The 26,632-nt window shown below is 43.4% G+C and overlaps 2 protein-coding genes across 2 annotated transcripts in view; both read left to right on the plus strand.

The window, feature by feature from the left end:
* Nucleotides 1–693: 693 nt before the first annotated feature.
* On the plus strand, nt 694–12,103 carry cunh10orf90 (chromosome unknown C10orf90 homolog). Its single transcript, XM_076143518.1, has 8 exons — nt 694–797; nt 2,285–3,485; nt 4,382–4,534; nt 4,819–4,943; nt 5,610–5,787; nt 7,371–7,434; nt 8,149–8,239; nt 9,826–12,103. The coding sequence occupies exons 2-8, from the start codon at nt 2,747–2,749 to the stop codon at nt 9,862–9,864; spliced, it is 1,389 nt and encodes a 462-aa protein (XP_075999633.1). The 5' UTR covers nt 694–797; nt 2,285–2,746; the 3' UTR covers nt 9,865–12,103.
* A 591-nt stretch (nt 12,104–12,694) lies between these two features.
* Nucleotides 12,695–26,632, plus strand: part of adam12a (ADAM metallopeptidase domain 12a) — a 63,056-nt gene continuing 49,118 nt past the window's right edge. The window contains exons 1-3 of the mRNA XM_076143510.1: nt 12,695–12,994; nt 22,155–22,267; nt 24,489–24,562. Of these exons, the coding sequence (XP_075999625.1) occupies nt 12,901–12,994; nt 22,155–22,267; nt 24,489–24,562 (281 nt within the window). The 5' untranslated portion in view covers nt 12,695–12,900. The remainder of the gene's footprint in view (nt 12,995–22,154; nt 22,268–24,488; nt 24,563–26,632) is intronic.

The following is a 26,632-nucleotide window of genomic DNA, read 5'->3' on the forward strand; positions in this document are numbered from 1 at the left end:
GGATGAGAAATAAAGTAGGTGGGTGGGGACTTGAGGAGGCATTTGCCATATGGCCTGCTTCTTTACTTTCCTCTAGGATACCGAGGTCAGCTGGTAATTCATCAAAATGCCTGATATTTGAGCCCAGGCTTGGCGTGTAAGCACAAGCAATTTCAGAGAGGGGGTTCCAAGCTGTCATGCGGGCCTCTACAGTGAAAGACTTGAGACAGATCATGATAGCAGCAGGTGTCCCGTCTTGCCACGATGACCAGAATCCATCATGGCAGCCATCAGTGTCAGCATGTGAGTCATGTTCCTCTGCCGCAATCAAATATGCAGAGTGGTCCAATTTTCACACTGTTTGCTCTTTTCCTTAAAATAACAAAAGCCATAAATTATCCGCACAGCGTACAAGGGTTACCCCAAAGCGAGAGCCTGTCACCATGGTAACAGGAGCAGGTGAAAAACGCAACCATGCAGGCAGTCAGTAAAAAAAAAAAAAAAGTGTCAGTCAGAGCTGAGAGGTAGGGAAGTCTCTGCGTCTCCAGTGGAAGTGGGGAAGTGGCTGCGGGTGGTGCTGTACAAACATCAATTATTGACAATGTCAACATTGCCATACAGTCAGAGGAATGCCACTCACTGTGTGTGTGTGGGGGGATAGAGAGAGTTTGTGTTGTGAGGAATGTGATTCATTTGTTTTGCCTTGATACATAGATGGAGAAGTGGGGAAATGTCACAGCAGTCAGAGAGCTGTGGGTGTGAGGACGCAGCAGACGCCAGATCAAGCTTCTCTTCTTACCAAACAGGGAACTCATCAGGTGATTGTTCTTCATATTTTCAATTATGCAAATTCATCATGGACCTCCTAAAATATTTTCAATATGAGAGTGTGTTGGGTGGATACATAGCGTGTCTGCCCATGTTTATCTTTGGGACTATGTTTGTATTATACTTTCCGCTACCTCACCCAGTGATCTCTACAAATTACCATGTTTATTGGGATGCAGCCAACAGATATAATAGAGCTTGGCCCTTATTTATCACTGTTGTGTACAAAAGGTTTTTAATTCAATCCTGCAAAAGAGAGTTTTTCATTGTTTGTACACATATTCATTTATTCAGATTACAAGGCAAACATTTAGAACAAGAAATGTTGTCTATTCAGGAGATTTACTACAGAGTAGCCCGAGAAGTACAATATAAACACATTCACATTCTGCAATTTGAAGGTGTAAAATGAAATAAACTTTTTGGGGGCCGCAGTAGTGGCGTACAAATAACATCGGAGTAATGCTTAAGAGAAAATTCTTCAGCGTGCAGAAATGTCGCCGGAATTTGCTCAGTTTGAAAACATTTGGGGAAAGCAACTCTTACTCTCACCTCTCTTACCTTATTTGCCATTTTGTACAAATCACACACCATGTCTAAGTGTTGCTTTGATATGAAGTGATGTTGGTGATACAATTATACACATTGTGATGCCTTAAAGTGTTTACGCTGGCTCTCTATTTTGCAGCTTTAATAAGGAAAAAGGAATCCTTGAAAATAATAGAAGTACCTTCTGAAATATACTTTAATGTTAATGTAAATGACTCAATAGCAGCTATTCGTTTAGAAGAATCATACTGATATGAACTGAACTGTGTTGTGTTGTGGGTAGAATATGGATTGTATCATCACATTCATGCTGTCAGAAAGTTCAAAGTTTGCATTAAAACCTCATTTTGGCCACAAACCTTAAGTAGATACACTTTCCTTAAAACGGATCATTTCATTCAAACAAATCACTGCTAAATGAGGATTCAGCACATCTTCGGGCGATATTGGGTAATGTTCACTAAACTCTACATGAACCAGCATTAGATGCTTTGCCTCTCAGTTTGCATGGTAGCGTCTGGTTGGTTATCCGGCATGCTGTGTACTGTCTTTGCCTGCTGCTGCTGCTTCCATCGCTGCTGGGACATTGGCTGTGTCAAGCATGGGGAGAGTCATCTGACTGAAGAACAAACACAAAGGCCCCGGGGACAGACGAGACAGCTGACCCACTGTGCAAAAAGCAGCGTTAGAGATGCAATGTAACAGCCTGTCCTTTTTTTAAATGATGTTATGCTCCATTTTCTCTATTTGTCAACCGCAAAACAGGGTCTCACACTGGAGAAATGAATGCGCAGGCTTTTATTGTGTCGATTAATGACAGCACATTTAGCAAGAGGCATTAGCCACAACAGCAGGGTGGGGTTGGAGGGGGGGCATTCATACATAATTAAGCATCCCTATCTCACGGAATCTTCCTTTTTTCACAAAGGTACAAGAAAAAACAAGCTCTGCTGCCAACGAATGGAACAGACTTTTAAGTTGGCAAGCCCTGAGGAGAGGCTGGAGTGGCAACAGGACATCAGGAGTGAGTCAGTCCCATGAGCCTCCAACAAAGAACAGCTCAGATCCTCGACAGAACAACCCTCTAATCAGAGCAACCGGCGCGGGGACCTACGAGCGAGCTCCTCTACACCGAGCGGCCTCTGAGCTCTGGACTGCACGTTCCCAGCCGCGAGGGACAAGTTTGACAACCCCCCCAAGCGTCTCAGAGCTTTCGTATACGCAGACTACGCTCGTCCCTCAGAGGAACGCTGGCTTCTCCTCCATCACTATCTCCTCCAGGAAGGTGACAAGATCAGCCAGTCTACCGGGTTCCAAACTTCCCGATCACAATCACACCTATCACACCGGGCCTTCTCCCTCTCCCTCCCCGCCTGTAACACTGAATTCCATGGATCCAAACTACGGCCAGGTCACCGTGCAGAGAAGAGCCACCATAGTCAAGGTGACGGAGCACAGGATGACGTCCAACCCTTCCCAGTATGCAAAGCGTACCGAGAACTCACCGGTTCACCACGGTTCAGACACAGTGGTGCACAGAAGGAATGCCACAATTATAAAAGTCACAGAGCACAGGGAGAGCTACAGTCCGGCCAAGACCGAGTACAGACGCAGCTACACCGACGGAGGGTACAGGCAAAACGGAATCTGTACGCAGGGAAAGCTGGAACGCACTCCTTCACATGACCATCTGGCTTCATCAGGGACAGCAAAGTCTCCCGGATCACCAAACACATCTGATTCAGTTGTGCCAGATAACAATGAAGGAACACTGCACAGGTCCACGCTGAGTCTTATTTTGGGTAATCCTCCTCCGACAGAGCCTGTTGGACAGAGATCACAGAGGCCTAGCAGACCCATGAGCTGCTACGGCAATGTGTTTGGACACACTGAGTCGGGCGAGAGAGAGAGCGAGACGCGACCCAACGCCAGGAAACGGAGCTTTGAGCTTCCACGGGACACCGAGATCAACCTCGTGAACCCTGGCGGTGGTTCTATCAGGTCGGGGACAGCGTCGAAAGAAGCGAGTCAGACTTTAAAGCCGAACAGAGATGAGACAGAGAGAGAGACGCTGCCACGGGACACGGCGAGGAGAATGTCACCCTGTCTTACTCTCATCAAGGCACCAGGTGGGTTTGTTTGTCCCGCTGTGACAGATTCCCTGTCTCCTTTTGTCTCTGATGTCAATTGTGACGGATGGAAAATGCTCTAAATATACACTTCCTTCCTCTCTGTTTTCGGTTTGTGTACTACACATGTACTCTAATGTGACGTTATTGAGGTTTGATGTTTTATTGATAGGCGTTATTGTTTGGCATTGAAGCGCTGACTTTATCTGACAACCCTTCATATACTATACACATCAAGGTCAACGTCATCATCATCTACACACACACAAACACACACATACCCTCCCCGTCCCCACCCGCAGATTCTCTCATTTTCACCTTTCATTTTCCCACGCATCCTTCCACATGCATAATCTATTCCTAGTCCAATTTCACAGGCAGGGGGTGAGGCTGAGGAATCAGTAGATGATAAAGATGTTGAAAATAAACGTGTTGGAATCTATTTCGGCTGCATCCTGTGATACAGCGGCTGTATGTATGTGTGTGTGTGTGTGTGTGTGTGTGTGTGTGTGTGTGTGTGTGCAAGTGTTAATTATGTGCAAGCCTTTTTTTAAAGATAGCTGTATATCCACGTGTCCAACTGAGGAAAAAACTCCACCTTGAATTCTCTTTCTGCCAAGCTGCTGCATTTCTTTTCAACGATGATGTGATTTCTGTGTGTGAAATTATTAATTATTCTTTAATTACATTCATTAAGAGTGTCGTCAATTTAATTACTAAGGCTCCAGGCCGCATAATTCTAATTCAGAGTTGATAAACTCAACCTCCAAACGCAGTGGGGCAATATGGAATTAAACTGCGTTAAGCTGCCTCCGGTCAGCGGTGGTCCAGCAGCTGCTGCTCAATACAAATGGATATTATTGCTTTTTTGCTTACTTTGCCTGTTGTAATTTCAGATCCCAGCTCGCAACAATCTGCAGAGGAAGTCCTGGCCCTTAATGCTGCTGCAATCATAGCCAATATCAAACTCCAACGGCAGCTCAGCAAGAAGAAAACACCAAATGGCAATTCTGAGAAGGACTCCGTCGAGCCCCCCCAGGGAAATTCTGGTATTATTACCTCGTCTCTTCCCTCAGATCATAATTTCTCACCTAATAAAACATTGATCTTTCTTGCAATTAACTGAAGATGTTGTTGCGAGCTCGACACTCAGGCGTCATAAGTTGGTTGGAATCGATACTGACTCAGCTCAATGTGGCGCTGCTTCCATCCTGCGCCAGTTTGATTCATATGTAGAGGTAATATGTTGTGGCAGGTCTGCAGGGGCGTGGAACAGCTGTGTGAAGCCCAATGGCAGGTGTAAATGAAACACAAAGAATTTGATTTTCGACAGATGTGAGGAAATGTACCCAGCCAGATCCTGATCAAACACCGGTCCAGCAGCAGGTCCGGCCTCACGCTGACTCTGTTCCACCCGGGGTCGACCTCAGCAGCTCAGCGAAATCTGTTTCTCTCCAGGTAAGTTGTTTGTTTGACACTTCAGAGACGAATGATCAAGCCGGATTTCTGTGAGAGCGAAAACTGTTGAGCGTGGATGTTGATGCTGTTTTGCTTTCTCTTCTCCCCGGGGGCTATGAAATGGCAAAGTTACAGATGCATGCTGGTCTTGTGAGCAGGGGACAACCCTAGGCTATATTCTGGGGATGTGGTGAAGAGGAGGGGGGCCTAAAATGTTCTATCAAAGTTTCGTAGCTGGAGGTGGACTGTAGGATCCATACATTTTTTTGAAAGTCACAAGTTAAGCCTCGAGTCTTAGCAACTTGTCTAAAGTCAAAACAGGAAATTACAATTCAGGACTGATTAGTCAAGATGGAACTTAATACATTTACATTACAGGATCAGTACTTTTTTCTTTCTTTCTTTCTTTCTTTCTGTCTTTCTTTCTTTCTTTCTTTCTTTCTTTCTTTCTTTCTTTCTTTCTTTCCTTCTTAACCTGATCTCAAAGGAGAACATTTTGGCAATTAAACTAAACAATCACTTTTCTATACCAGTAATGAAATTGTTATTGTTTATATTTTCCTCCATAAAAGGGAACTTGTAATACTGCAGTATTTTCACACTGCAGTATGGGGATATTGAATATTTCTCTCAGCGCTCATAATGGATGTTTCTGGTTTTGGGCAGGAAGCACTGCAGAGGTGTCGGCCAGACTTCATCAGCCGTTCCCAGGACAGAGTACGTGAGCTGGAGCAAAGGGCACAGGAGAGGAGAGGAGGGAAGCTCTCACACTCTCCAGACCCACAGTCAGATGCTGCTCCCAGGCAGAAAAGAGACCCCGGCGCCCGGCTGACCTCTCTGAGAGGTACAGAGCCGGCAAACGTACACACCTCTCCACATTACACTTACACACAGAAGAGCAAAGGGAGTTGATACATGGGATTTTATGCTGTCATACTATTTTTTGAGTGTTAAACTGTTTTATTATTAAAAGGGTGAACAAATAGAATTTACACCACCACATAAAACTAACACAAATCTTAGAACAATTGTACTGGGTATCATCTCCTTCTGGATCTATATCCAGAATCAAAATCATCTTAGCTACACATTGGTTGTAGTTTTATGTTTCTAGAGATTATATGTCTTCCGAGAGCTTTGGGCTTTAAAGCTTTAAAGCCCCTTTGAGTATTATTATTATTATTATTAGTTGTATTATTGGGCTATACAAATAAATTGACTTGAAATTGACTTGACAAGATTCATTTGCACTCAATTAATTGTATTGTGGTCAAGCAAAGTTGGGGTTGAGATCCCATACAGTCATTTAAGTTCAAATTTGTGATGTAAATGTAACAAAAGAATCAACAGAGGCAGTTTAGACATTAGACTTAATAAGATAAAAATAAGACAACCCATTATCTCTACTTTACAGATAAAAGCACCAAATTCAAATGAACAAATGAAGCATGCAGAGAAAATAAAATTAAATCGCAGGTTTCACAGTCGACTTAATGTAATTGTGGAGTGGGACCTTCCTCCATCACACTGGGGAGAGATCGCTTAGTATCTGCTATGGAATAAAAACACATTTTCCATCTGATATCTCATTAAATAGGAAAAACCTTAAGTCTTAACCAAAAGAGACCATGAGGGAGAGAATGGGAAAGAGCGCATTGGCACACAGGGCTAATCTCCCATTAAATGCAATAAAGAAAGTAAGATATTAAACTACTGGCTTTACTGCAGACTTACGCAACTGCCCCCTCTGAGGAATAACACAGATGATCTCCAGCAGAAATGTGTCTGTGACCTTCAAATATCATTAGGCACTCAAATTTCCTATCTGGGTGCCAGACTTCACAGTAAACTCTAAAGAATGTGAAGAGTTGTCACTGAGCTCTCTCTCTCTCTCTCTCTCTCTCCTTCTCCGCCCTCTAGTGGCCATTAGTGAAAAACACACTGGTGATCACATTATGTTACCATTGTTGATTTGATTTGATTCATTGATATTTACCCCATTAAAATGCAGATGGAGCATCGTATGGTATATATCATATCACTTATCATCTTATAGGACTTCAATGTGACTCTGACAACCTTTGCACGACCCAAAAAGTCAATTTAGGACAATAGGTAGGACTAATATTATGAGCCAGGACAGAAGAAGTCACTTGAATGAGCAGGCAAAACGCATTCAGGCCTAAATGAGTCCAGATGTTCAGATGTCCAATGATCTACACAACCGAGATCCTTTATAAAACCACTTGCGAGATCTATGGAGAAACTTATAAAGGCCTGGAGTTCACCTCATGTTGTGGAGACTGCACACTTTTGAAAACACCAGGAAAAGCCAGAGTGATTCACTGACGTGCTTTTGAGCCTACAACTCAATCGGCATTTTGTCAGTGTGTGTGTGTGTGTGTGTGTGTGTGCTTGTTTTCCCAGATAACCTTTTCAAACCCAGAGATAAAGCCATTACCGGGAAAGAGATGCAGCACAGATCTAGGCGGTGAGTTCCATCTCAATCTCCGCCTTGGCACACAGTCAGATCCTTCACAGCCGTATTCATTCTTATCTCTTATTCGATTCTCCGACATCATTGCAGGAAACACGCCGCCACCTTCTCCCTTGCCAAACCTTTCGCTTTAATTATGTTTCCTCTGGTCTTGCTTGTTTATTTCCCCTCCTGGCAGACCCACCTATTGATTCGGAAGCCATACTAGACAGAGTAGTATAATGTCTCAAACCACTGATGCATAGATAAACCAAACTCAATCTGAGGAACTGAATGAGACCACCAGGATTGTGTTTGCTTTCATTTCCAATAATGAATGAATTTTAATTTAAAAAATACACTTTGGGATGTTTTTGAGGATTGCGGGTCCTGAGTTTACTACCTGTTGTAATAAAATTCAATTCAAATTAAGGTTAAACAGCAGGGAAGGCAAATTCAACATAAAGTTAAATGGTGCTTAGACATCAGAGGTTAAACTCAGTTATGACACAGATTGTTAGTTTGAATTCTGGCTTGAGAGATCCCAAAGTTTCCAAAAAACAGATATATCAGATGATTTTTTGGGGGAAATGAATACAGTTTCAGATTTTCCAAATGTCTTCCGTGCTTGTTTACAGGTCTATCGAAGCATCATTAATTGCCTTTTTCAAAAAGCAAATAAAAAGGTGTTTACGTACCATCCAAAGACATTTATGACATCTTGTACAGCAATCTTGCAGAGGTGAAGCAGAAGACAGACGAGGAGCAGAAGAGGAAGGTCTGCCTGAGCAACAGACAGCGAGCAGAGCTTTTCAAAAAGGTAATTTCAATATATCACCATAGAAAACTAAGATAAATGAATATAGAGAATGCAGATACCATCCAGTTCATCCAGCAGTGTATAGAGATTAATATTTTAGTATTCTGCTTTAAATATTTGATCAAACTCATATTTTTATTTCCCCCTTTTCCCTTTGGAACTCCAGACCTGCCTATTCTGGACTCAGTCAGGATATTATCAAATACATGCAGAAATGTAACACACATACTAAATCTATGAAAACAGAGTAACAAAGACAGGCGCCAGTGTTAACAAATACTTGTGTGAGACGAGACATCAATCGTGTTTATGACCCATGGACAATTAAGTTACTAAAACACACCTTCTCTCTCTGAGCTCAATTAAACCTCATAAAAGGGTGAAACAATCAGCAGCAGTAATGTCTCGCACTGTGGGTCTGTGGTAATAATGCAGAGGCTTTTTTTCCCCTCCACACAACAGCACAATTGTTGAGAATAACATTAAATCTGTTCCGAACCCATTAGTGTTCACTGTAAAGAGGCCGGGCTGGAGAGCATGTATACATTTTCTGACTGCAGCATTAACTCACTAACTCGTATTGGAAGCAGTCATTTGTATGTTTTTAATAGAACAAATATATCTGTTGCATTAGGTCAAATTAAGTCACAATGTCCTACATAGGCTGAAAATAAATCGCTTTTTGATATAATCCTAATCATCACTAGACTCGTGTTTGCAGGTTTCTTTTCAACTGATGTAATTGTATTTGTTTTCTTAACCCTTTACCCTCGATGTCTTTCCTCTCCTGCATGGACAGAGAATACACTCATTAATCTAACATTTTTTAACAAAAATGGAAATAAAACTGGTTAAAATTGGGGAAATTATTATAGAAAATAAAACATAGAATAAACTGTGTTCGGACTTCAAAGAATCAACATCTTGATCATAGATTTTGAATGGAAAAAAGTTAAATATGAAGTAAACATCTGCTGCTACCATCAGTACAGTGTTGTCAGAACAACACACTCTTTCATCCACTAGAGGTCGCTGCTACATAACTTTTCATAGATCCCTTCACTCTTTAAGGAGGCTGGTGGAGTTGGTGGGCTGATTTCAGGGACTCGTGTCATTTTCCGACACACAGTATAATAAGGGTGTGAACGTGATTTTCATCACCCTGCATAGAATAGAGTTTGATTTGATTGGACACGTGTACTTTCTCTGTCTGTGTGTCTGCGTCTGCCCACTGCTCCCTCTGTCTCTCCCGCCTTCCCCCTCGTTATGGAGAGAAACTGTGAACAGTCTCATTGTGCTCAGTGTATGAGGCCAGTGTGTGTCCCTTGCGGAACAAAAGGCCCTTCACTGGCAGAGAACTACAGTGGGGTGCCACCATTCAGTGGAGCTGCAGACAGAGAGGGCGCACACACACACACTCATACACACACGCACACACACAGCTGCCCCACCCACGGTGCTGCTCTGTTAGATAAGACATGGAAGCTCCAGCAGGTCCTGGAACAGGAACTGGAAATCCGAATGTGTGTGTGTGTGTTATGTGAGTTTCTGTTCTAAACAGCTTGTTGTTAATCCTGTCTTTGCAGAAATTGTTGGATCAGGTTCTGCACAGGAGCAACAACTGAAGGACTCTGAAGCTGGATGAAGATGTTTGATTAAAACCTGTTGCATTGCAAAACAGGCGACATACTGATTTAGAAAAAGCAGAAACGTAACCCTGACTGTGTATGCAAATATCCATGCAGGTCATGATCGCAGTATTCATGGGTTTGTGGTTGTCCATTACAAATGCAAATGGTCTATCCAGGACAGCGTTTAACCATTGGACTCATTATTCAAAGGCCTGAAGTGGTCTCAGGCATCATTCAGTGTCAGCTATTAGCAGTAAGATGGAGGAATGTGACCTCGTCTCATTGGAAATGCCCTGTTAATGGACAGTGCTGATTTGAATGGAGCCTTTGTCTTCGTCTTTGTCTCATGATGAAACGGACTGCCATTGCGGATTTAGATTTGTGTGTTATGATCCACTGTGAATGCGCCCAGAATGCTGCCGAGCGATATGACGGAGCTGAACATAAATCAAAACTGATTCTTGCTGTAGGAGAGCAGCAGGGCCACTTCTCTTTTCTGTATTCTTAATTGTCACATTACGTGTTATTCCGTTACTTTCATAACCCGGCTGCATCGCCCCATCTTCCATTTGTACTGATGTTGTTGGAGAGACGCTGTAGCTGTGCTGTAGTGGGCGCACTTATCTATATGGAGGATATGAGTCTATAAATAAGAGCACTCATTTGTAATTGTTTCACCTTCTAGGCCGAAAAGGGTTCATATTATATTCTTTATGCAAGGGTTTGCATTTTATTTTGTGTTGTATAATTCCAAAGAATGTTTAACTATGCAGTGTGATATAACGCATAATCAAACACTTTTTATGTTGTTATTCTATGTACATGTGTTTTACAGTTACGTTGTGTTTTATCAGAATCATGATTCACTTCCTTGTTTTTGTGTTTTTGCCATACTGCATAAACGCCAGTCATTGCTACCAATCATAGATATTCCAATTACTATCATCACCCTGTAAGCATTCATAGGTTGGGACAAAAGATCAGTGCGTTTTCCAATACATTGTTGCCAAATAGTGGGCTGTGGTGAAATCAGCATTCAGTGCAGTGACCGTGTAGATTCTCTTATTTTGCAGGTTTGATCCTGACTGAAACGTTTGGAGAAATTGAGGTTTTGAGCAACATGACACTGGTGCACCCTATTATTATTATTTCAACAGGGACAAGCAGTGGTGTGTGTTTTTTTGTGAGTAAACCACAAGGCTTCACACTGTAAGCATGCTTTTCCTGAAATGCTGTACTTTAATCTTCCTCTATAGGGGGGGGGGGGGGGGGGGGGAATAAAAGCTTTCAGGAATCCACTTTGCATGTGGACACCTGCCTGTGTTCTGCCTGCATTTCCCGCCAAAGTAATCAACCTTGTGGTGCATTGCAGTGCAGACCTTGAGGGGCATAAATAAGTAGTGTGTGGATGGGCCAAGTCCATGCACAGGCCTATATATAGGGGTTGATTGAAAAGGTTTCAACCCCCACACACACACACACACACACTTACATAACAATAAGAAGTACATCACCATGAACACACTTTTGCTAAGGACATTAAGACAATTTTATTTGAGATTAATCGAAGTCATGTTGTCCAAAACTATATTTCAAAAGCCACGATGATGTAGAATCCTGCAAGGACACAATCACTGCATGTTGGCTTGGTTTGTCCATTGTTTACAACTTACACTGGCTTGGGCACATCTGGAACTTGTTAGGTGATATTCACTGAGCTGAAATGAAAGCAGCTGATATGTAAAAACACATATTGAATCATATTGCGTCAAAAAACAAACATTACAGCCCGTTTCCAATTCCTTATGTCATGCTCAGAACTTATCAATCAACCATGCTCTTTGGGCTACATTTTGGCTCTTAGATGTGTGCGTCATCTCAACAAAATGTCACATCTTTAAGATTGAGGAGTTTGCGGAAAGCCATAATGAATAATTTTAATGATGATATTCTACAATCAGAATGACAGATTAGAACAGTTGTCTTCCAGCAAAGGCCCACTTTAGAGGCTGAGCCAACACATTTCAGTCGGTTTTTGGAGGAGATGCAATTTGGCAAATGATTCACCACGAGTGCTTTCGGCTTATAGTGACTGAACGCATCCGTAATTATGTCTCCGAGTGAGGATGGTATCTATTATTCAAATGTACAGTGAGTGTGTTTCTACTGTAGGGGCGTGCGTCTGTCAGACTCCAGCTGCACCGAGAGAAGCTAATTAAGAGAAATTACGGAAACTGGGTCAATTTCCTTCAAAATAAAAGTCTTGTTGAAAATGGTGGTTTTCGGAATTCGCTCAGTGTCAGTGGATATCTTAAATCTAGTGGCATACCATACTTTAAGTAATTCTGTTATTAAGGTATATGACAATCATAAAACGAACAACAGCAATTATGGCTGAAATGTGTAACTGCACTACGCATGAAAAGCCTATTTAGCCTTCATATCAGGAATTGTTTTGTGCTGTCATATATTATATAATTTACTATGTTGTTCTGGTTTATTTATAAGAGTTGTAATACGTCGGATTATCACGAAAATTGCTTTATTGTGAAAGATGCATCCGGAAATTAGGCATATGAACCATCGGAGTCTTCACCATGTCGCCTCCTTACGTTTCCTTGGTGGGAGCATTAGGACCTTGCGGTGTGTTTCTGTGGAACACATGGTCCCCACTCATAAGACAACACTTCCCAGCGGTAATTGCCGTGGAATTGAAGTCATTCCAGTGGCTGAATAGAGAGAAGATTGTATTTATCGATATATTTTTTAATCTTTTCCGTGTTATTACCCTCCGTTTTCTCACTTTTACGCAGCACCGGGCTGACTTGGACATCTCTGAATGGGGAAAGCGCGCGGGGTGGAAACAGCGGACCTCGGGATTTCCTAAAGCTCACACACACACTTGATCATATTTCAGGAAGTAATTTGTGGGGCTGTTGCACATCAGCTGTCTTTGAACTGTGGGTGTATGATGGTCGGTGTGCAGTGAAGGACAGCTGGCCAGTCCGTCCAACACGTCAGCCGGGCATCATGAACCACGGCGGCCGGAGTCTGAAGTTTGTTTTTCTGACCACGCTCCAGGCTTTATCGCTCACACTATGTGTGTGTGACAGATCTGCTGAAGGTAAGATAAGAGGTGAAGATAAGCAAAAATACCTGAATGATCAACTATAGATGTTTCCTCTCTTGTTTTTATTCTGATCACTGGATGAATAAAATAAAAGCATAGAAGAATAGAATAGACAAGAATAGAATAGAAGCTATTTTGTGCATGTTGGAATAAGTCTGGGATCAGCTGTTATACTCATATTCATGTTTCCCTGTTGGCCACCTCATATTTCAAGTTTTATGAACCGTATTTACAAATGTGTCACACAAGTTTTCCTATATTAATGGAGTTCAGTGCCTCTGTCCATTACTTACCTCAGTAATTGACCGTGGGTGCTTCAGATGAGGGGAGAAGCTGTATGTGTCATGATGATGAAACTCTCTTTGGGAACCAGTGAACACGTGAGGAGGTATTTAACTGGAGATTTTTCAAAGCACTTCAAGCACAGCAGGGGTCCATTTTTTATTTGTTCTGCCTTTAAAAAAAAGCCATATTGTTGGTATAAACTCCAGTTCTCTCGGTGGGCAAAATATTTAATTCATGTTGCTTTGCGGAAAACCGATATGATAGATTTTCAGAGAGAGCTGCTCCTCAGCTCCAGGGAGACATTCTGTCATAGTGTGACAGTGTGCTTGCTTTGTGTGCCTGAGTGCATTTGAAAACCTTTGGGCTCCGACTCATGACATCTCACGCGTCAGTATCCCAGTCTTTTTTGGTTGAGACACAATAAGCATACATAAAGGCACAGGGGTTATGAGTTCTAAGCCAATGTTGGGTCTCTACACATACTGTACCTTAACTATTTAGATCCGCCAGCCGTGACTCTGTCCTATCCTGGGACTTAATTTATGAGCAAATGTGTAAATCTGGGAGTGAGGCATGAAAAACTATTCATTTATTCATCAACAGGTCTTTTTTTTAACCATTAATTGGCCTTGATGTGTCATTCCCCACGGGTCTGCCCTCATCATCAGTCCACTGTGAAAGCCTGTACAGATCTGCAATGGCAGGAAGTGGTTACCTGGTTGAGGGGGGGTGGGTGATTTGGACTGATTGAGATAAATGTCCGTGGGGAGAGTAGTGTGACCAAGTGCCGCTAAACCCTTGGTGCAGAGCTATATTTGCCCCAACAAGAGCAGCTGAGTGCAGTGAAATCCAGCACAGTGACTTCATGTTAAATGAGTGGAAATCATTAGCGCTCCTCTTTATGACTCTCTGCTCCGTCTCCAGACTTTGGTGCTGTCAGGAATCCAACATTGCTCAGAAAAGCGAGAGGGAACGACGTCATGTTTGCACACACAAGCCATGGGGTCCGCTTCTTTGAGCCTTGTTGTTGTCAGTTTCCTCCTCTGCGAGTCTTTTATTCGCGTTTCTGTCCAAGCTGGGGATCATTTGTGAAAGATTCTCACTAATGGTCTGACATGCTTAGTGCCAGGCGGTATTTACAAGCCAGCTGTGCAGTGTGAGAATGTATTTTTGGAGCGTAGTCTAAAGAGAAACAGTATCACCACGATCTGACCCATCTCCAGTCAAAAGTATTTAGTGTCTTTACAGCATAAATGGATGCAGTCCCTACAGATGAGTGGTTGAGGTTATGTGAGACTCAGGAGGATGGATGTAAGTAATCTTGAACCAACGTGTCTTCGGGTATCAAAGCAGATCGATCAACCAGTTGCTGTTCCACAATGGGGGAGTGTTATATAGGAGAGGGAAAATAGATGGCCTGACCCTACATGTGTTGCATTCATTTCTTTCAAAGCTGCTTTTGGACTCGTTTGACCCCTGCCAGAATCTGAACAGAGCAGCTGAAACCCAATGCGTACTCTGGATTGTCTCACTGGGCTTTCACGCCCAGACAGGTCAGAGTTGAGCTCAGCGCAGTTCTCCCCGCGCGTCTTCCTCTCCCTCGTCTAGTCCGAGATGCCATTTGGCTCCGAAATCTCTATGTGAGAAGTCAAATCTTTCTGCCCTGGCTCATATTTCACCCCATCAAGACTTTTGCTAAACATTTTTGGCAGGATGCAAACCAGATCGGTTCAGTTATCTTTTGCAGGACAAACACATGGGGCATTATTGATCTTATGCTTTAGTACAATCATTCTGATTTGCCCCGCTACATTAAGAAATGATATTACCCCAAATATAATAGAAATTATTCCCATGTATATTGCTTGGCCCTGCATACTTAGTCTTTTGTTGAAAATGAAATTGTCCGACCTTCTGTTTCTCTGCAGGGTCTGTAATTAATGGCTGTTTGCATTGCTGATTAATCTATCCATTATTTTGATTAATTGATTAATCGTTAAGCCTGTGAAGGTTTATAATAATGTAAAAAATAAAAGCGTATCTTGACTTATCGAGCCAAAAACCTCCAAAGGTAATAATTCAAAGACATGAAATGAACAGTAATCGGCAAATCTTTCACATTTGAGAAGCAGAATCTTGTCTGTGTTTTCTGCTGCTGCTACTAACTTCATAGCCATCGAAGCAGATGATAGCTGTATTCTGTAAAGCACAAGCCTCTCGTATCACATATTCTAATTTACAGAAACCTGAAATTGGCAGAATAAAAGTCCTGGAGCATAGTATGTTAAGTATCATAACCAGCCATTGGCTCTGATTCCTTTGAAATGCTCACTGCTGCGTTCCTCCGAGCCAAACCCTGAAGTGTAGGTTTAAGGGAAGGGGCATGGAGTATTTCAAAGACACGGGAGCCAATTCCAATTCCTGATTAACATACTACATTGCGAGCACTAATGGAAAAATTGCCCGGTGTAGATAGATTTCATATCCAGGTGTTTGGTGCCGTCTAAGTCTCCCACAGAGATTTGAAATACAGAGAATATGTCGAGCTCCAGATAATCCATCATCCGACCTGGCGTCCAACATCTGTGCAGATTTCATAGATCTGCCCTGAAACAAGAAGGGATGAGCACGGATGGGTGTTTGGCCAACTTACCTGACAGGTTAACAGGAAAACGACAGGTCGGCTCCTACCTGGACGGATTCCTAACAAACTGGCAAGGTAGCTCTGCTGCTGCCAGTTGTGTTTTCTGCTACGGTCTGATTTGTGTTCTGCAGGCAGGGTCTGTGGTGTGTGTTGTGGGAGCAAAAAGCATATTGAATAGCTACTAGAGGCTATCCAATATTGGATTTTTGAAACCCATAGCAATATCGATGTTTAATGGTAAGACAAATCAAATATTGATTATATTGGCTGATATAACTGTTGGCAGTGATCCCTCAAATTTCATTACTGAGAACAGATTGTACCTCAGATTTGGCAGTTGTCCTATAAGTCTCAGATAACCACTTCCTTAGACAATGTGCCACTGCTTGTGCCAGACCCGGTGTCAGGCCTGGAACCATCATAAGGCTCGGCCCATGTTCCCACGGGTTTGAGCATTGATAGATTGATTTTCCCTTTGATTTTGGTCGATTTGTTATGATCGACGCCAATCAAATCCAGGTTTTCCCCGACCCCCGGAACTTTGGCTACACCAGCAACTTCTTGGGGACCAAAACAATACCTCATAAGAGCAGCAGATAAATTGCTCAAGCAATCTTCGACCTTCTTTTGATGCGATGAAGCAATCGGGTGGATTTCTGTCACGTCCAAAACCTCCAAAGTCACTTTGGGATTGAAACAATGCACTGTGATTTGAACACAAATGGACTTAAATCATTCTTGGCATCAGAAGTCCAATCTTTCATCCCGAAAATATTTACTGCTTTCAGATTTTCTTGATTCATTTTCCAATACTGATTTCTGTATCATCCCAGCCGTCACTGATGCCATCCTTGTGTTGTCTTCATGGGTCTGACCTTTAACGACACTTTGAAGTAATGTCAAGGTTGGCTCCACACACGCAGTACAAAAACACGATGGTATAGCAGCTGCTTCCCCTCTTTTGCTCTTTCTGGTGTGGCTGGAGGTTGTGCTTTTTTCCCCCGTTGTTTGCTACTTTGAATGCGTGCCAGACATGTGCTTCCCATGACAGAGAGGAGTTACGGGGTAACGCTGCAAATGAAATCCATCGCTCAGACCGTATTAACGGGCGTTCGCAACAGCTCCGGCTACAGAATCTCTCAGTGTCTGACCTTTTGTTTCTTAGGCAAACAGGCGCCGTGCCAGGCATCAAGTCAAGCCTTCACAACAGGGGGTATAACAGTGTCACCCGCCCGGGGGCTCAGTCGCACCGCTCTCTCGGACAGCATTAACCTCCTGCTGAGCCGAGGGGAATTTCTACAGCAGAACCATCCATTTCCCATAGAATAATTATGTGCTGACATCCGGCTGGTGTGACAGTAAATGAGTTGAGGATAGCGGTGGGGGTAGAGAGGAAGAAAGAGAGAGAGAGGGAGAAAACACAAAAGAGCTATTTACCGGTAAGAAGGAGCGTGATGCTTTTACCAGCCGTGGTGTTAAAACAGCTTGACCCCTAATTTACGCCCTTAAAAAACATTCCCTGTTAAATCCAATGGTGCAAATTTCACACCGCGGCCTTATTAGTTTGGACTCGAGCGGACCCCCTGTCCCTCTGTCGTGATATCGCTTACAGGTTTCTGTGTTTTCTAGTCCCTCAGGGTGTTGACACAACGTTCCCCCAGTTAGGTCACCCGTTTAGCATGGAGTCGAGCCAAGATTACCAGGCGCTTTTCACCTCTGCTCTGTAATCCCCACGAACTCTGCACCTTATACGACAGGATAGGTTTAACCTGTGAGTTACACAACAGTGGATCCATAGGAAGTCACACGTTGCAGCAACACAGCTTGGATAATTCAGAAATCGAGAGAGGAAATACGTTGATTTTGTGATATCGTTAAAATGAACTAAATGAACAAAAGACTTTTCCTCCATGTCGTGCTCTCAAGAACAAGCTGTTAGAACTTTGCTGGAGCTTGTCTGCAGGATGTAACACATCTAGATGTTGGCTGTAGATAAATTCGCTGGATACAGAAGAAACAACACGATCATCCATATGCACTGGAACAAGCCCCCCATGTTTTCCTCCTTTTGTTCTCTGCGCTGTCTCATCATTCAGCTTGACACAACTCCAATTTATACTTAACACTCTTCTCTAATTGTTTCCACATGCTTATTGCTTTCCAGAGGTCTGAGTAGCAACTGAAAAGTTTCCTCCCAATGCCAAACAATACTGGAACCCTCTCAAGAGTGTCTCTTACATACTTGTTTGTGTGCTGTTTAGGGGGAATTTGCATGTCAAAGAGTCTCCCTTTAGCTGCCAAAGCCTTTGCCTCTCATTTTCATTTTGACATATTTTCATGAAATTGAGACAGTTGCTGTTAAAGCGACTTTGAAATATGTCCTTTTTGGTGCCAGTCTTTTGGAGCAAGGAGTAGGAGTAGGAATTCTCCTTTCCCTGGATGTGGCTGCTGCCTATATACACAGCGCGTGTACTGTATATCCCATTTCAGGCCGGACCTCTGCACATGAGGGGGGCACGACCTCATCAAGTGTTCAGATGAGGAGAGCGGCGTGCCATTTGGGGTGAGAAAGCATAGACTTGTTATGAATACATTATTTCATAGTGGCCTGTCAAGGAGCGAATTCCTGTTGGTGGGGAGGAAAGCAGGCTCTGGGGTTTAATAAAGCCGTAGAGTTGTTGATTTGTTTTCTTGCAGCAAGTCGAGAGGAGAGAGGGCCTGGAGCTGTGAAAGGGCAGCTGGAAAGGACATATGGGACACATCGCACAATCCCAGCGGAATTGCGGTTTAAACAGGGGAAGGTCATAATGTTCCCTGGGAGTAACCACACTCCGGGTGGGGGGAAACGTTAATTTGGGAGGGCTGGATGGAATCGGCAAATTGTCCGCTGGAAAACTGGAAAGACTGCTTGTGTAAAGATGAGTGATTTGTGTGGAGTTCTACCATCACTTATTAAGATTGTTGGTAATTAATCAAAGTGCCATACTCAGCCAAGCATGAGCAGCATTGATGTGTATGGGATGCTGGGTGTGTGTGGTTGAAAGGACCCCAAAACCTGTATATGTAGGTCATATTCACCTTAAAGAGACAGAAGCTAAAGGCCTTGTTTTCACCCATCGTGCACAGTGACGCTGCAGCAAGGAAGAGGTGGAAGTCAATAAACGACCCACTGGCCGACCTTTAGTTTAGCTAACATTGGTTTGGTGCAGTATATTTAATGAAAATCTCAACATGAGTAGAGCTAGGGAGCGAGTGAAATAGTTTTATTGTCCAGCCCATTGTGTAAATATCAGAAACAAAGCAGCTAAATATTAATTCTAGGCAGCTGTAGGCTAGGGAATCAATAGTATAGATTTTCTTAATTGATGCCAAATGCATTACGCGACTCCTTCACATTTCTGACGCGCACAGCCGCTCAAACATATACACAGTTTTGATTTACATGCCCGCTGACATACAATGGCTCCCCAGCTTACATCGACTTTATTAAGGCAATATAAATGGCACAGACACTCCTCGCGTACAGCAGAGCGCAAAGGGAGACGATGGCGGTCCGAGTTTGGCTTTATTAAGAGCTCTGTTTATGCTCTTCTTTATTGAAGGTATAAATAAGGCTCCCGTGCTACTTTTACCGCTCCCTTAATGCGAGGCGCTAGCTGCTGGGAGCTCCTATAGCGTTCTTCCCGACAAAGGCCTCATATTCTCCAACTTTAACCAGGTCCCTCGCAAGCGTGTGGAAAAGAAACAAGCACTCAAGGGCTGTTTCCACTAAAATAACGGCGTTTTAGAAGTGGGGATTACAGAGACGCTTGAAGTCAGAGTGCCAAATGCTGTATGGTTTGCGAACCTCATCTTCAAAGTTGACGCGAGGCGCGCCACAACAAACGCGGCGGCCGTTTTTATGTTCCAAGTGTTAGCCTCATAAACCCCAATGTGGACTTGAACTTTCCCCGTCAAAATGTCTCTGTCTCTCTCGCTCTCACTCTCTCTCACTCTCTCCTTGTTCCTCTAGTCTGTTTGAGTTGTGTGTTTATCCCGGCCCTGCTTTCCTCAGAGGTTGTCATGCTTTCCCTGACTCAGCAGGCCCACCTCCCCCACTCTCCTCCAGACAGCGTACTTTTCCGAGGACTAATGAGGGCAGGATTCCTCGGCCGCTCTCGTGCGTTTGATGCCTTGCGCCCCCGTCCCTGGCCGAAGCCTGCTTCTTATCATCAGGATGAAGCTGGGATGAGTCTTTCTGAGGCCCTCCACCCCCCCCTCGCCCCACTGCCTGGTCACCTCTGGCTCTCAGCTATCAGCCTGGAGGAGCTGTGTGATGAACCCCAGCGAGCGGTGGTTTTTCCTCAGAGGAGAACCAGAACAAAGCTCAGCAGGGGAGCGCCGTGCCCGACCCGGGTTATTAACACCGGATAATAAGCAGACTCAGCAATTTGGTCAGCGTGAGTCATGGGTAAAGACAGACGGGATGTTAGTCTTGGAGAAACAACCTTGAATCTTGCGGTGAATGTAGCTGTGCTCGCATCTGCGACAAGTTTGGGCTTTTTGAAGTGCGAGTCAGAATTAACAAAGTTTTAAGTTCAAAAAGCCAGAACCGCACAAATATTGAAGCTGCGTCTGACATCACACTCAAACAAAATCTGTTTCCCTGCTGTTTGGAAACGGTTGATGGAGCTTCAGTGGAACAACAAAAAAAAGAAGAAAATATTTGATTTAGGATGTTTTTTTGGACTGAGACAAATGGTCATAGCAACCCCCGCTGTTTTAGTAAGTGGCCTGAGCTTTGAAATAGCTTCCCTACTGAGTGGAGCTGTTTACTGTTACAGGCCTGTTAGCTTGGTTCTCAAGTGACTCGCTATCCAATTGTAAGTCTGATGCATTATTCAGCGATTGGAGCCTCTGTTACAGGGATTTAAGGAATACAAGTAGGAATATTAGTTTGTCATCTGTTGTTTTGGTTGTTTCAATGTTGGTTCAAGGTTGTCGTTTACCCTGACAAGCTCGGCAAGGTCGATGCTATGCAGTGGCGGAAACTGCTAACGTATGCATTAGCAACATTAGCAATCACCAAGAGCACTAGGTATCGATCCTGAAGAAGACAAATAATGGATTTCAATGTTGATGTCCAGTTGATTTGAGCACCTGTTAAGTTCTCAACAGGAACATAGGGATCACAACAAAAAAAGAAATCACATAAGCGTCAAATAATTGTACATAAATCCAAAGTTTAAGTGTTTAGTTTTGCCTGTTCTGAGGATTAACAAAATCAGGTCGATCGTATTTTTGCTCTTTTCCCTTTGTCAGGAGTGCAATTTAAAAAGCCAAGCATTCCACATATTTAATATTTATGTGATGATAATAACCTGTGGATATAAACTATTCATTTTCTCAGTATTATCTCAACCCAAGGAGACATAAAAGATGTCCTCTGGGGAAGACGACAAATCTCCTAAAATGTCAAACAATTCCTATAGTCCTTGGGATAGCAGTTGTTTTTCTGCCACTTTCACCTCAAGGCAGCAAACCCACTTTGGCACGTCGGTATTGCACTCGGGGTTGAATATGTTCTTTGCTGGAAATGTAGCAGAGCTCTGAGGGCTGAGGCTGTTTGGAGTTAACACCCGGCCAGAACATCACACTTGGAGAAGAGGAGATTAGAGCTCGCTGGGAGCCATACCCCAAAGCTACCTCTAATCCCTGCGCTGCATCCCGGACACTCGCCCTGCGTTAGGGAGTTATCACGCCAGCAACAGCAACCCAAGCTCCCGTTCAGTCATAACTCTGCCATTTCTCAAGAACTATGGGAGACTTATGGAGCAGCTTTAGTAGCCAGGAGGGGGGTGGTTATGGTTCCACCAGAGGCCAATGGTTCTCATCGCTTGATGTTTGAGGGAGTTGATTATTGCTGTGGTATTTGTAGATTATAGCGGGGAAGACTCCAGTGTAACGACATCCCATCAATGGGGGCTGAGCAGATGTTTGGGATGGGTAATGAAGATGGTGTTGCATTTTTTTATGGCTGTTGATAATTGTTAATTACGCAAGAAAAATACGGACAGTGTATTATTTGCATGCTTGGCCACAACTAAGCCATGAAATTCACAAGCCGTAATTGTATTTGAGTGACATTTTAATATTATTTCAAGTCAGCCGTGTCTAATTGTTACAACTACTTTGAGAATTTAATGAAACTGTTTTCTCATCAGGCATTTATATTGTCTTTCACAGGGGGCCTAAATGTGCAACGCAGACCAACGGCAAAGCAGAAACACTATGGGACCACAGTACCTCTTCAACTGGTCGGACAAGACTGGAAGCCGGTCAGCTCGCTCAAATCTCAGGTGCTGAATAGTAATTACACTGGATGGGAATGATTATTTCCTTTTTACGTTTTTAAAGAAAATATTAAATCCGGTGACATTTGTGCCATTTGTGATTCTCTTCACAAACACAAACAAAGATGCTTCTGCAACTACTGGCCATCCTTTTGTGGATATTCTTGGTGCCCAGAGAATGATCGCTGTTGAATGACACTCTGACCTTTTGTCTTGTGCCGCCGTCAGGTTCGATTCTTCCTCTGTGGCACCACTCAAAGGCCTTTTATTTGATTAGATTTTTCCTCAAGTGCCACAATAAGGCTACATTTTGAAAATGAATACGAGTATTGAACAGGGAGATTATCGAGAGGATGTATTAAGAACATTCTTGCTCCTCAGAGGAGGTATTCTTTCTGCATTTGATGGCTTTCAGTTTGCATACCACTCACCCCACACGCCGAAACTGTAATCGCATGAGAAACTTTACTCATACTGGATAATAGTTAACACTGTAATTTAACCTAATGAAGTTGTATCTAAGTCAGCTGACATTTGCTAATAATTACAGTCAGGCTCGTTTAACTCGATCCCTTTATTCAATACGGTGTCAAACATAATGACCAATAGATTAGAAATAATTGTGCAATCGTGAAGTTCAAATTTAAATGGTGCAACACAGCTCTTGGATTATTCCTAAACAGTTTAATGTAATTCTCGCTGATGCAGCCTATTGCCCTAAGCCAAATCCATACTGTCTGTCAGTAAGAATCAGTCTAGTAAGTCCAAATGTGCAGAAGCCATTGGCTGTGGCTGTGGCTGTGGCTAAGTGTTCCCTTCAGTGAATTTCCAATCAAACGTGGAACTCTAAACAGTATCTGCATATTAGATGGGAGAATTACTCTGTGGCCTGCTGGAATGTTAATGAAATGTTTTAAATCTGGGGATCCTCTGTTTGGTGTTAAAGAACCAGACTTTGATTTGGTTGCCAGACGGTACTTGAAAACACAGCTGGAGTTTCCAAACTCTGTGTTACTGAGTTGGGTCTTGAGCAAATTAACTTTCCCCAACTTGTCCAAACACACAAGGTGCACGTTTCCCTGAGCTGTGATTAGCCAAAATAACAAATAAAATTCTCAAATGAAAAGCAGAAAAGAATATCGGTCAGAAATGTAAACTATAAAATGACAGACAAAAGTGAATCTGGCACCGAATCGCAGTTCAGTCGCACACAAAAAAAGTGTTTTTTAGTTGTGGTTTGCTGCTCAAATGGTGTCGTTTTTGGGGGGGAATGTATCCACTTGAACTCATTCTGGAGCTTCACACTGCCGGTGGCGCACGTTCTTTGCAACAGGGAAGGAGTTGATGGGTCCAACTTTGATCTGTTACATTCGCAAGACGCAGCAAAAACGAGTTGATGTGTGAACTTCTAAACTATCCCTTTTTAACGCAATGCTGCATTTAAAAGTCAAAGCTTAGTTGTAACTGAAATAATCATGAGGTTCAGTCCAGCGTCGTCCAGTGATGTTGCCTCGGACCTAAAAGTGTTCTACTTCCATATCCTCTTACGATCCATGAAACATTTTCTCCGGGGCAGTGTTTGTTTTTTTTTGTCAGCATTGACCCAGTTTGAACTTATGTACTGTAAGAATCCGCCTGTGTGTGTGTGTGTGTGTGTGGAGAATGGGAGACGGAGCATCTGCGTTTTGTGAAGTTGTGTGCCGCCGCGTTTGTAGCTCGGCACGAAAGACAGAAATGATGTATGACTCAGTGCTACTTTGTCTGACTCTAACAGAGCCGCGCGGCCTCTCGTGGAGCAGCAACGTAGCGGCGTGAAGACTCTTGGTGGCTTTCTGCAGGATTAATGTCAAATGGAATAGAACCATAAAACTAATCCTCTCCGCTCTTGTTCTTCAGTACAAAGTAGCTTCATAAGGATTTCTGACTGCTCTCGTCAATTGAAAACAGTCGCCTGGCGTGTTTGCTCTCACTGCTGGGTGGCTCAGTCATCATTTTTCCTGTTTTTTTCCAGGGTAATAAAGATTTTTTGAGAACATTTTGATGATTTTGTCACAACTGAGCACCATTTAGCTTTTTCCTAAATGAAACCAAGCTTCTCCAGCTTGACTAATCTATACCCTAACATCAACCATAGCTCATATTTGACATCTTTCCTCAATCAAAATACTATGTGCATGACTCCAGAACTAATCTCTGTCATCTCCCTCCCTTGCTGTTGTGTCTTCAGACTCCCCCTGCATCGCTGAAGCTCCTGATTGAAGCGGAAGGTGAGCAGCTGCTCTTGGCTCTGGAGAAAAATGAGTAAGTGTCCCATCTATTCCAACTTGGCTTCAGTGCTGAATTGAGTGCTTTCTGGAGTACAAATGGGGGACATATGGGGTACCCAGGGGCTACAGTTGGTGTTGTAGCCAAGCTGTGTGTCACACAAAACAAACCAGGGGGAGGGACAAGCTCTCTCTCCCAGTGCTGCCAGTGCGGGCACGGCAATGCATACTAGTCGTTCCTTTGATGAAACAAAGACTTGAAAGACAAAAGTTCCTGAATACATCAGCCCGACATTAATGAAAACCGACATCATCCTCCTTCTTCTGCCTCTATCTTTTCATTTGATCTGTTGGCATAACACAGGGGAGAGGCAGGCTTTATTTGAACAAAGAACACACTCCAGGCTCTGTGTATTAAGATACTGTCAACATTGTGTCAGTCAAACGACTAGAAAGAGGGGGAGTTTCATTGGAAAGAGATCGGATTATCAGAATAGTTGGGGTTTGACAGGGACGTGTCTTCGAACCAATATTTGTCATCTTTGCATTTTTACACAAGGGCTGCGCGTGGTTTCAGACGCAGACAGCGCCGTGAGTTGTATGTGTTGGGGAAAAGGAGAATGGGACGTGATTGATGGAGCAATATGTTTTCCATCCAGCGCCGCTGCCACACATGAGCAACCCAGAACAAGCAGCGCTGTCTGTGTGATAGAGAGGAAGAGGGAGGAGAGAGAGCGGGAGAGTGACAGAGTGGAGAGGTTTCTTATGCCAGAGTCAGCCATGAATCTTGCTTGTTTCAGACTTCAGACTTAATATATGTAAATTCCACCTGCAGACAAAGCTTTCAACACCGGCGACCACAATTTTATGGTTTACCTGCTTTGAAAATATTTTGATGGGGAATCACACTCGGTCTTTATGTCGAGGCACATTCCTGCTTCACACAGGTGGGGCTTCTGTTATTGACAAAGCTGACTTGCAGATTGTCAGTATTTCGCCAGGCTCATTTAAAGCAAGGAATTGTGCTCTCCTACAGTAAAAACATTTGATTTTCAAAAAAAAAAGGGGGGGGGATCTGGAGTTCTCCCCCGTGATCAGCTGGAATGGAAAAACACCTTGCATTCCCATGCATCACCCGCATGATCCCCATCCAAGATGCCTGTCATCGCTGTCCAATACCATTAAATGTAGAGTCCACAGTCGAGCTGGAAGCCCGAGCCAAGACGAACAAACACAGACGACGAAGAAGTTCAGCCTAGGACTTTCTAATGAGCTTGCGCATGATGGAAAGACTTTACTAAAACAAACCTCCGTGCATTCCAAATACCAATCTATCAGAATTTACTTTCAGCAGGTTTGGGGAACAACACTTAATTACTGGCGCTGGGCTTTTTGTTGTTGGCAACAGATAGGGCTCTTTGATCGCCTGTGGATTCTCACAAGTGAAGTTGCCCCCGGTCGGAATCAAAACGAATAAAATGAGAGCTACTTCCCGCAAAGACAAATGTGACAAGTACAGAACATGGATTAGCAGAGGTTTGCGGTGTTGAGTGACTGCACCGGGGGGGGGGGGCAGATCTGCACCCACGCTGACAAATAAGCCCAGGCTCTCATCTGAGGCTGCTGGCAGAACTGGCTCGGTGCCACTGATGGAATCCAGTTGTTCAAACACAGCTTTGCGTCTGGAGAGGTGGTGGGGGGAAAAAAATAGGGGCCTGTAATGAAATGATTTGAATTAAAAAAAAAAACCTCACATTTATTTTTATTTCCTCGGGTCCTTTGTTAATAAATATTTCTGGCAAGTGCAAAGGGAGGTTCGCCGAACAGCTGAGTGAGTGAAAGGTGAACTCGCATCAGCTGCGTTGTGCCGGAGTGTAGCTGAGGTTGCGGAATGCGTGATTAAGACTAGATCTGCATTTAGATTTGAGTTTGTGAGAAAGTAGAATTCATACTTATTTAAAATACATCTTTAAATGCCTGAATGGTTGACTATAAATTACAAAACCTATGGATTGCTGTGCAAAGACACACTAGACCCTCTTTTACTCTCTTTTGCTGCAGCACTACTGAACACATTCACTGCTTTCTGTACTGTGTGTTAAACTCA

This window comes from Genypterus blacodes, unplaced genomic scaffold (genome assembly GCF_046128005.1).
Source record: "Genypterus blacodes isolate CSIRO-AG114 ecotype Tasmania unplaced genomic scaffold, CSIRO-AGI_Gbla_v1 ptg000026l_1, whole genome shotgun sequence".
Lineage (NCBI taxonomy): Eukaryota > Metazoa > Chordata > Actinopteri > Ophidiiformes > Ophidiidae > Genypterus > Genypterus blacodes.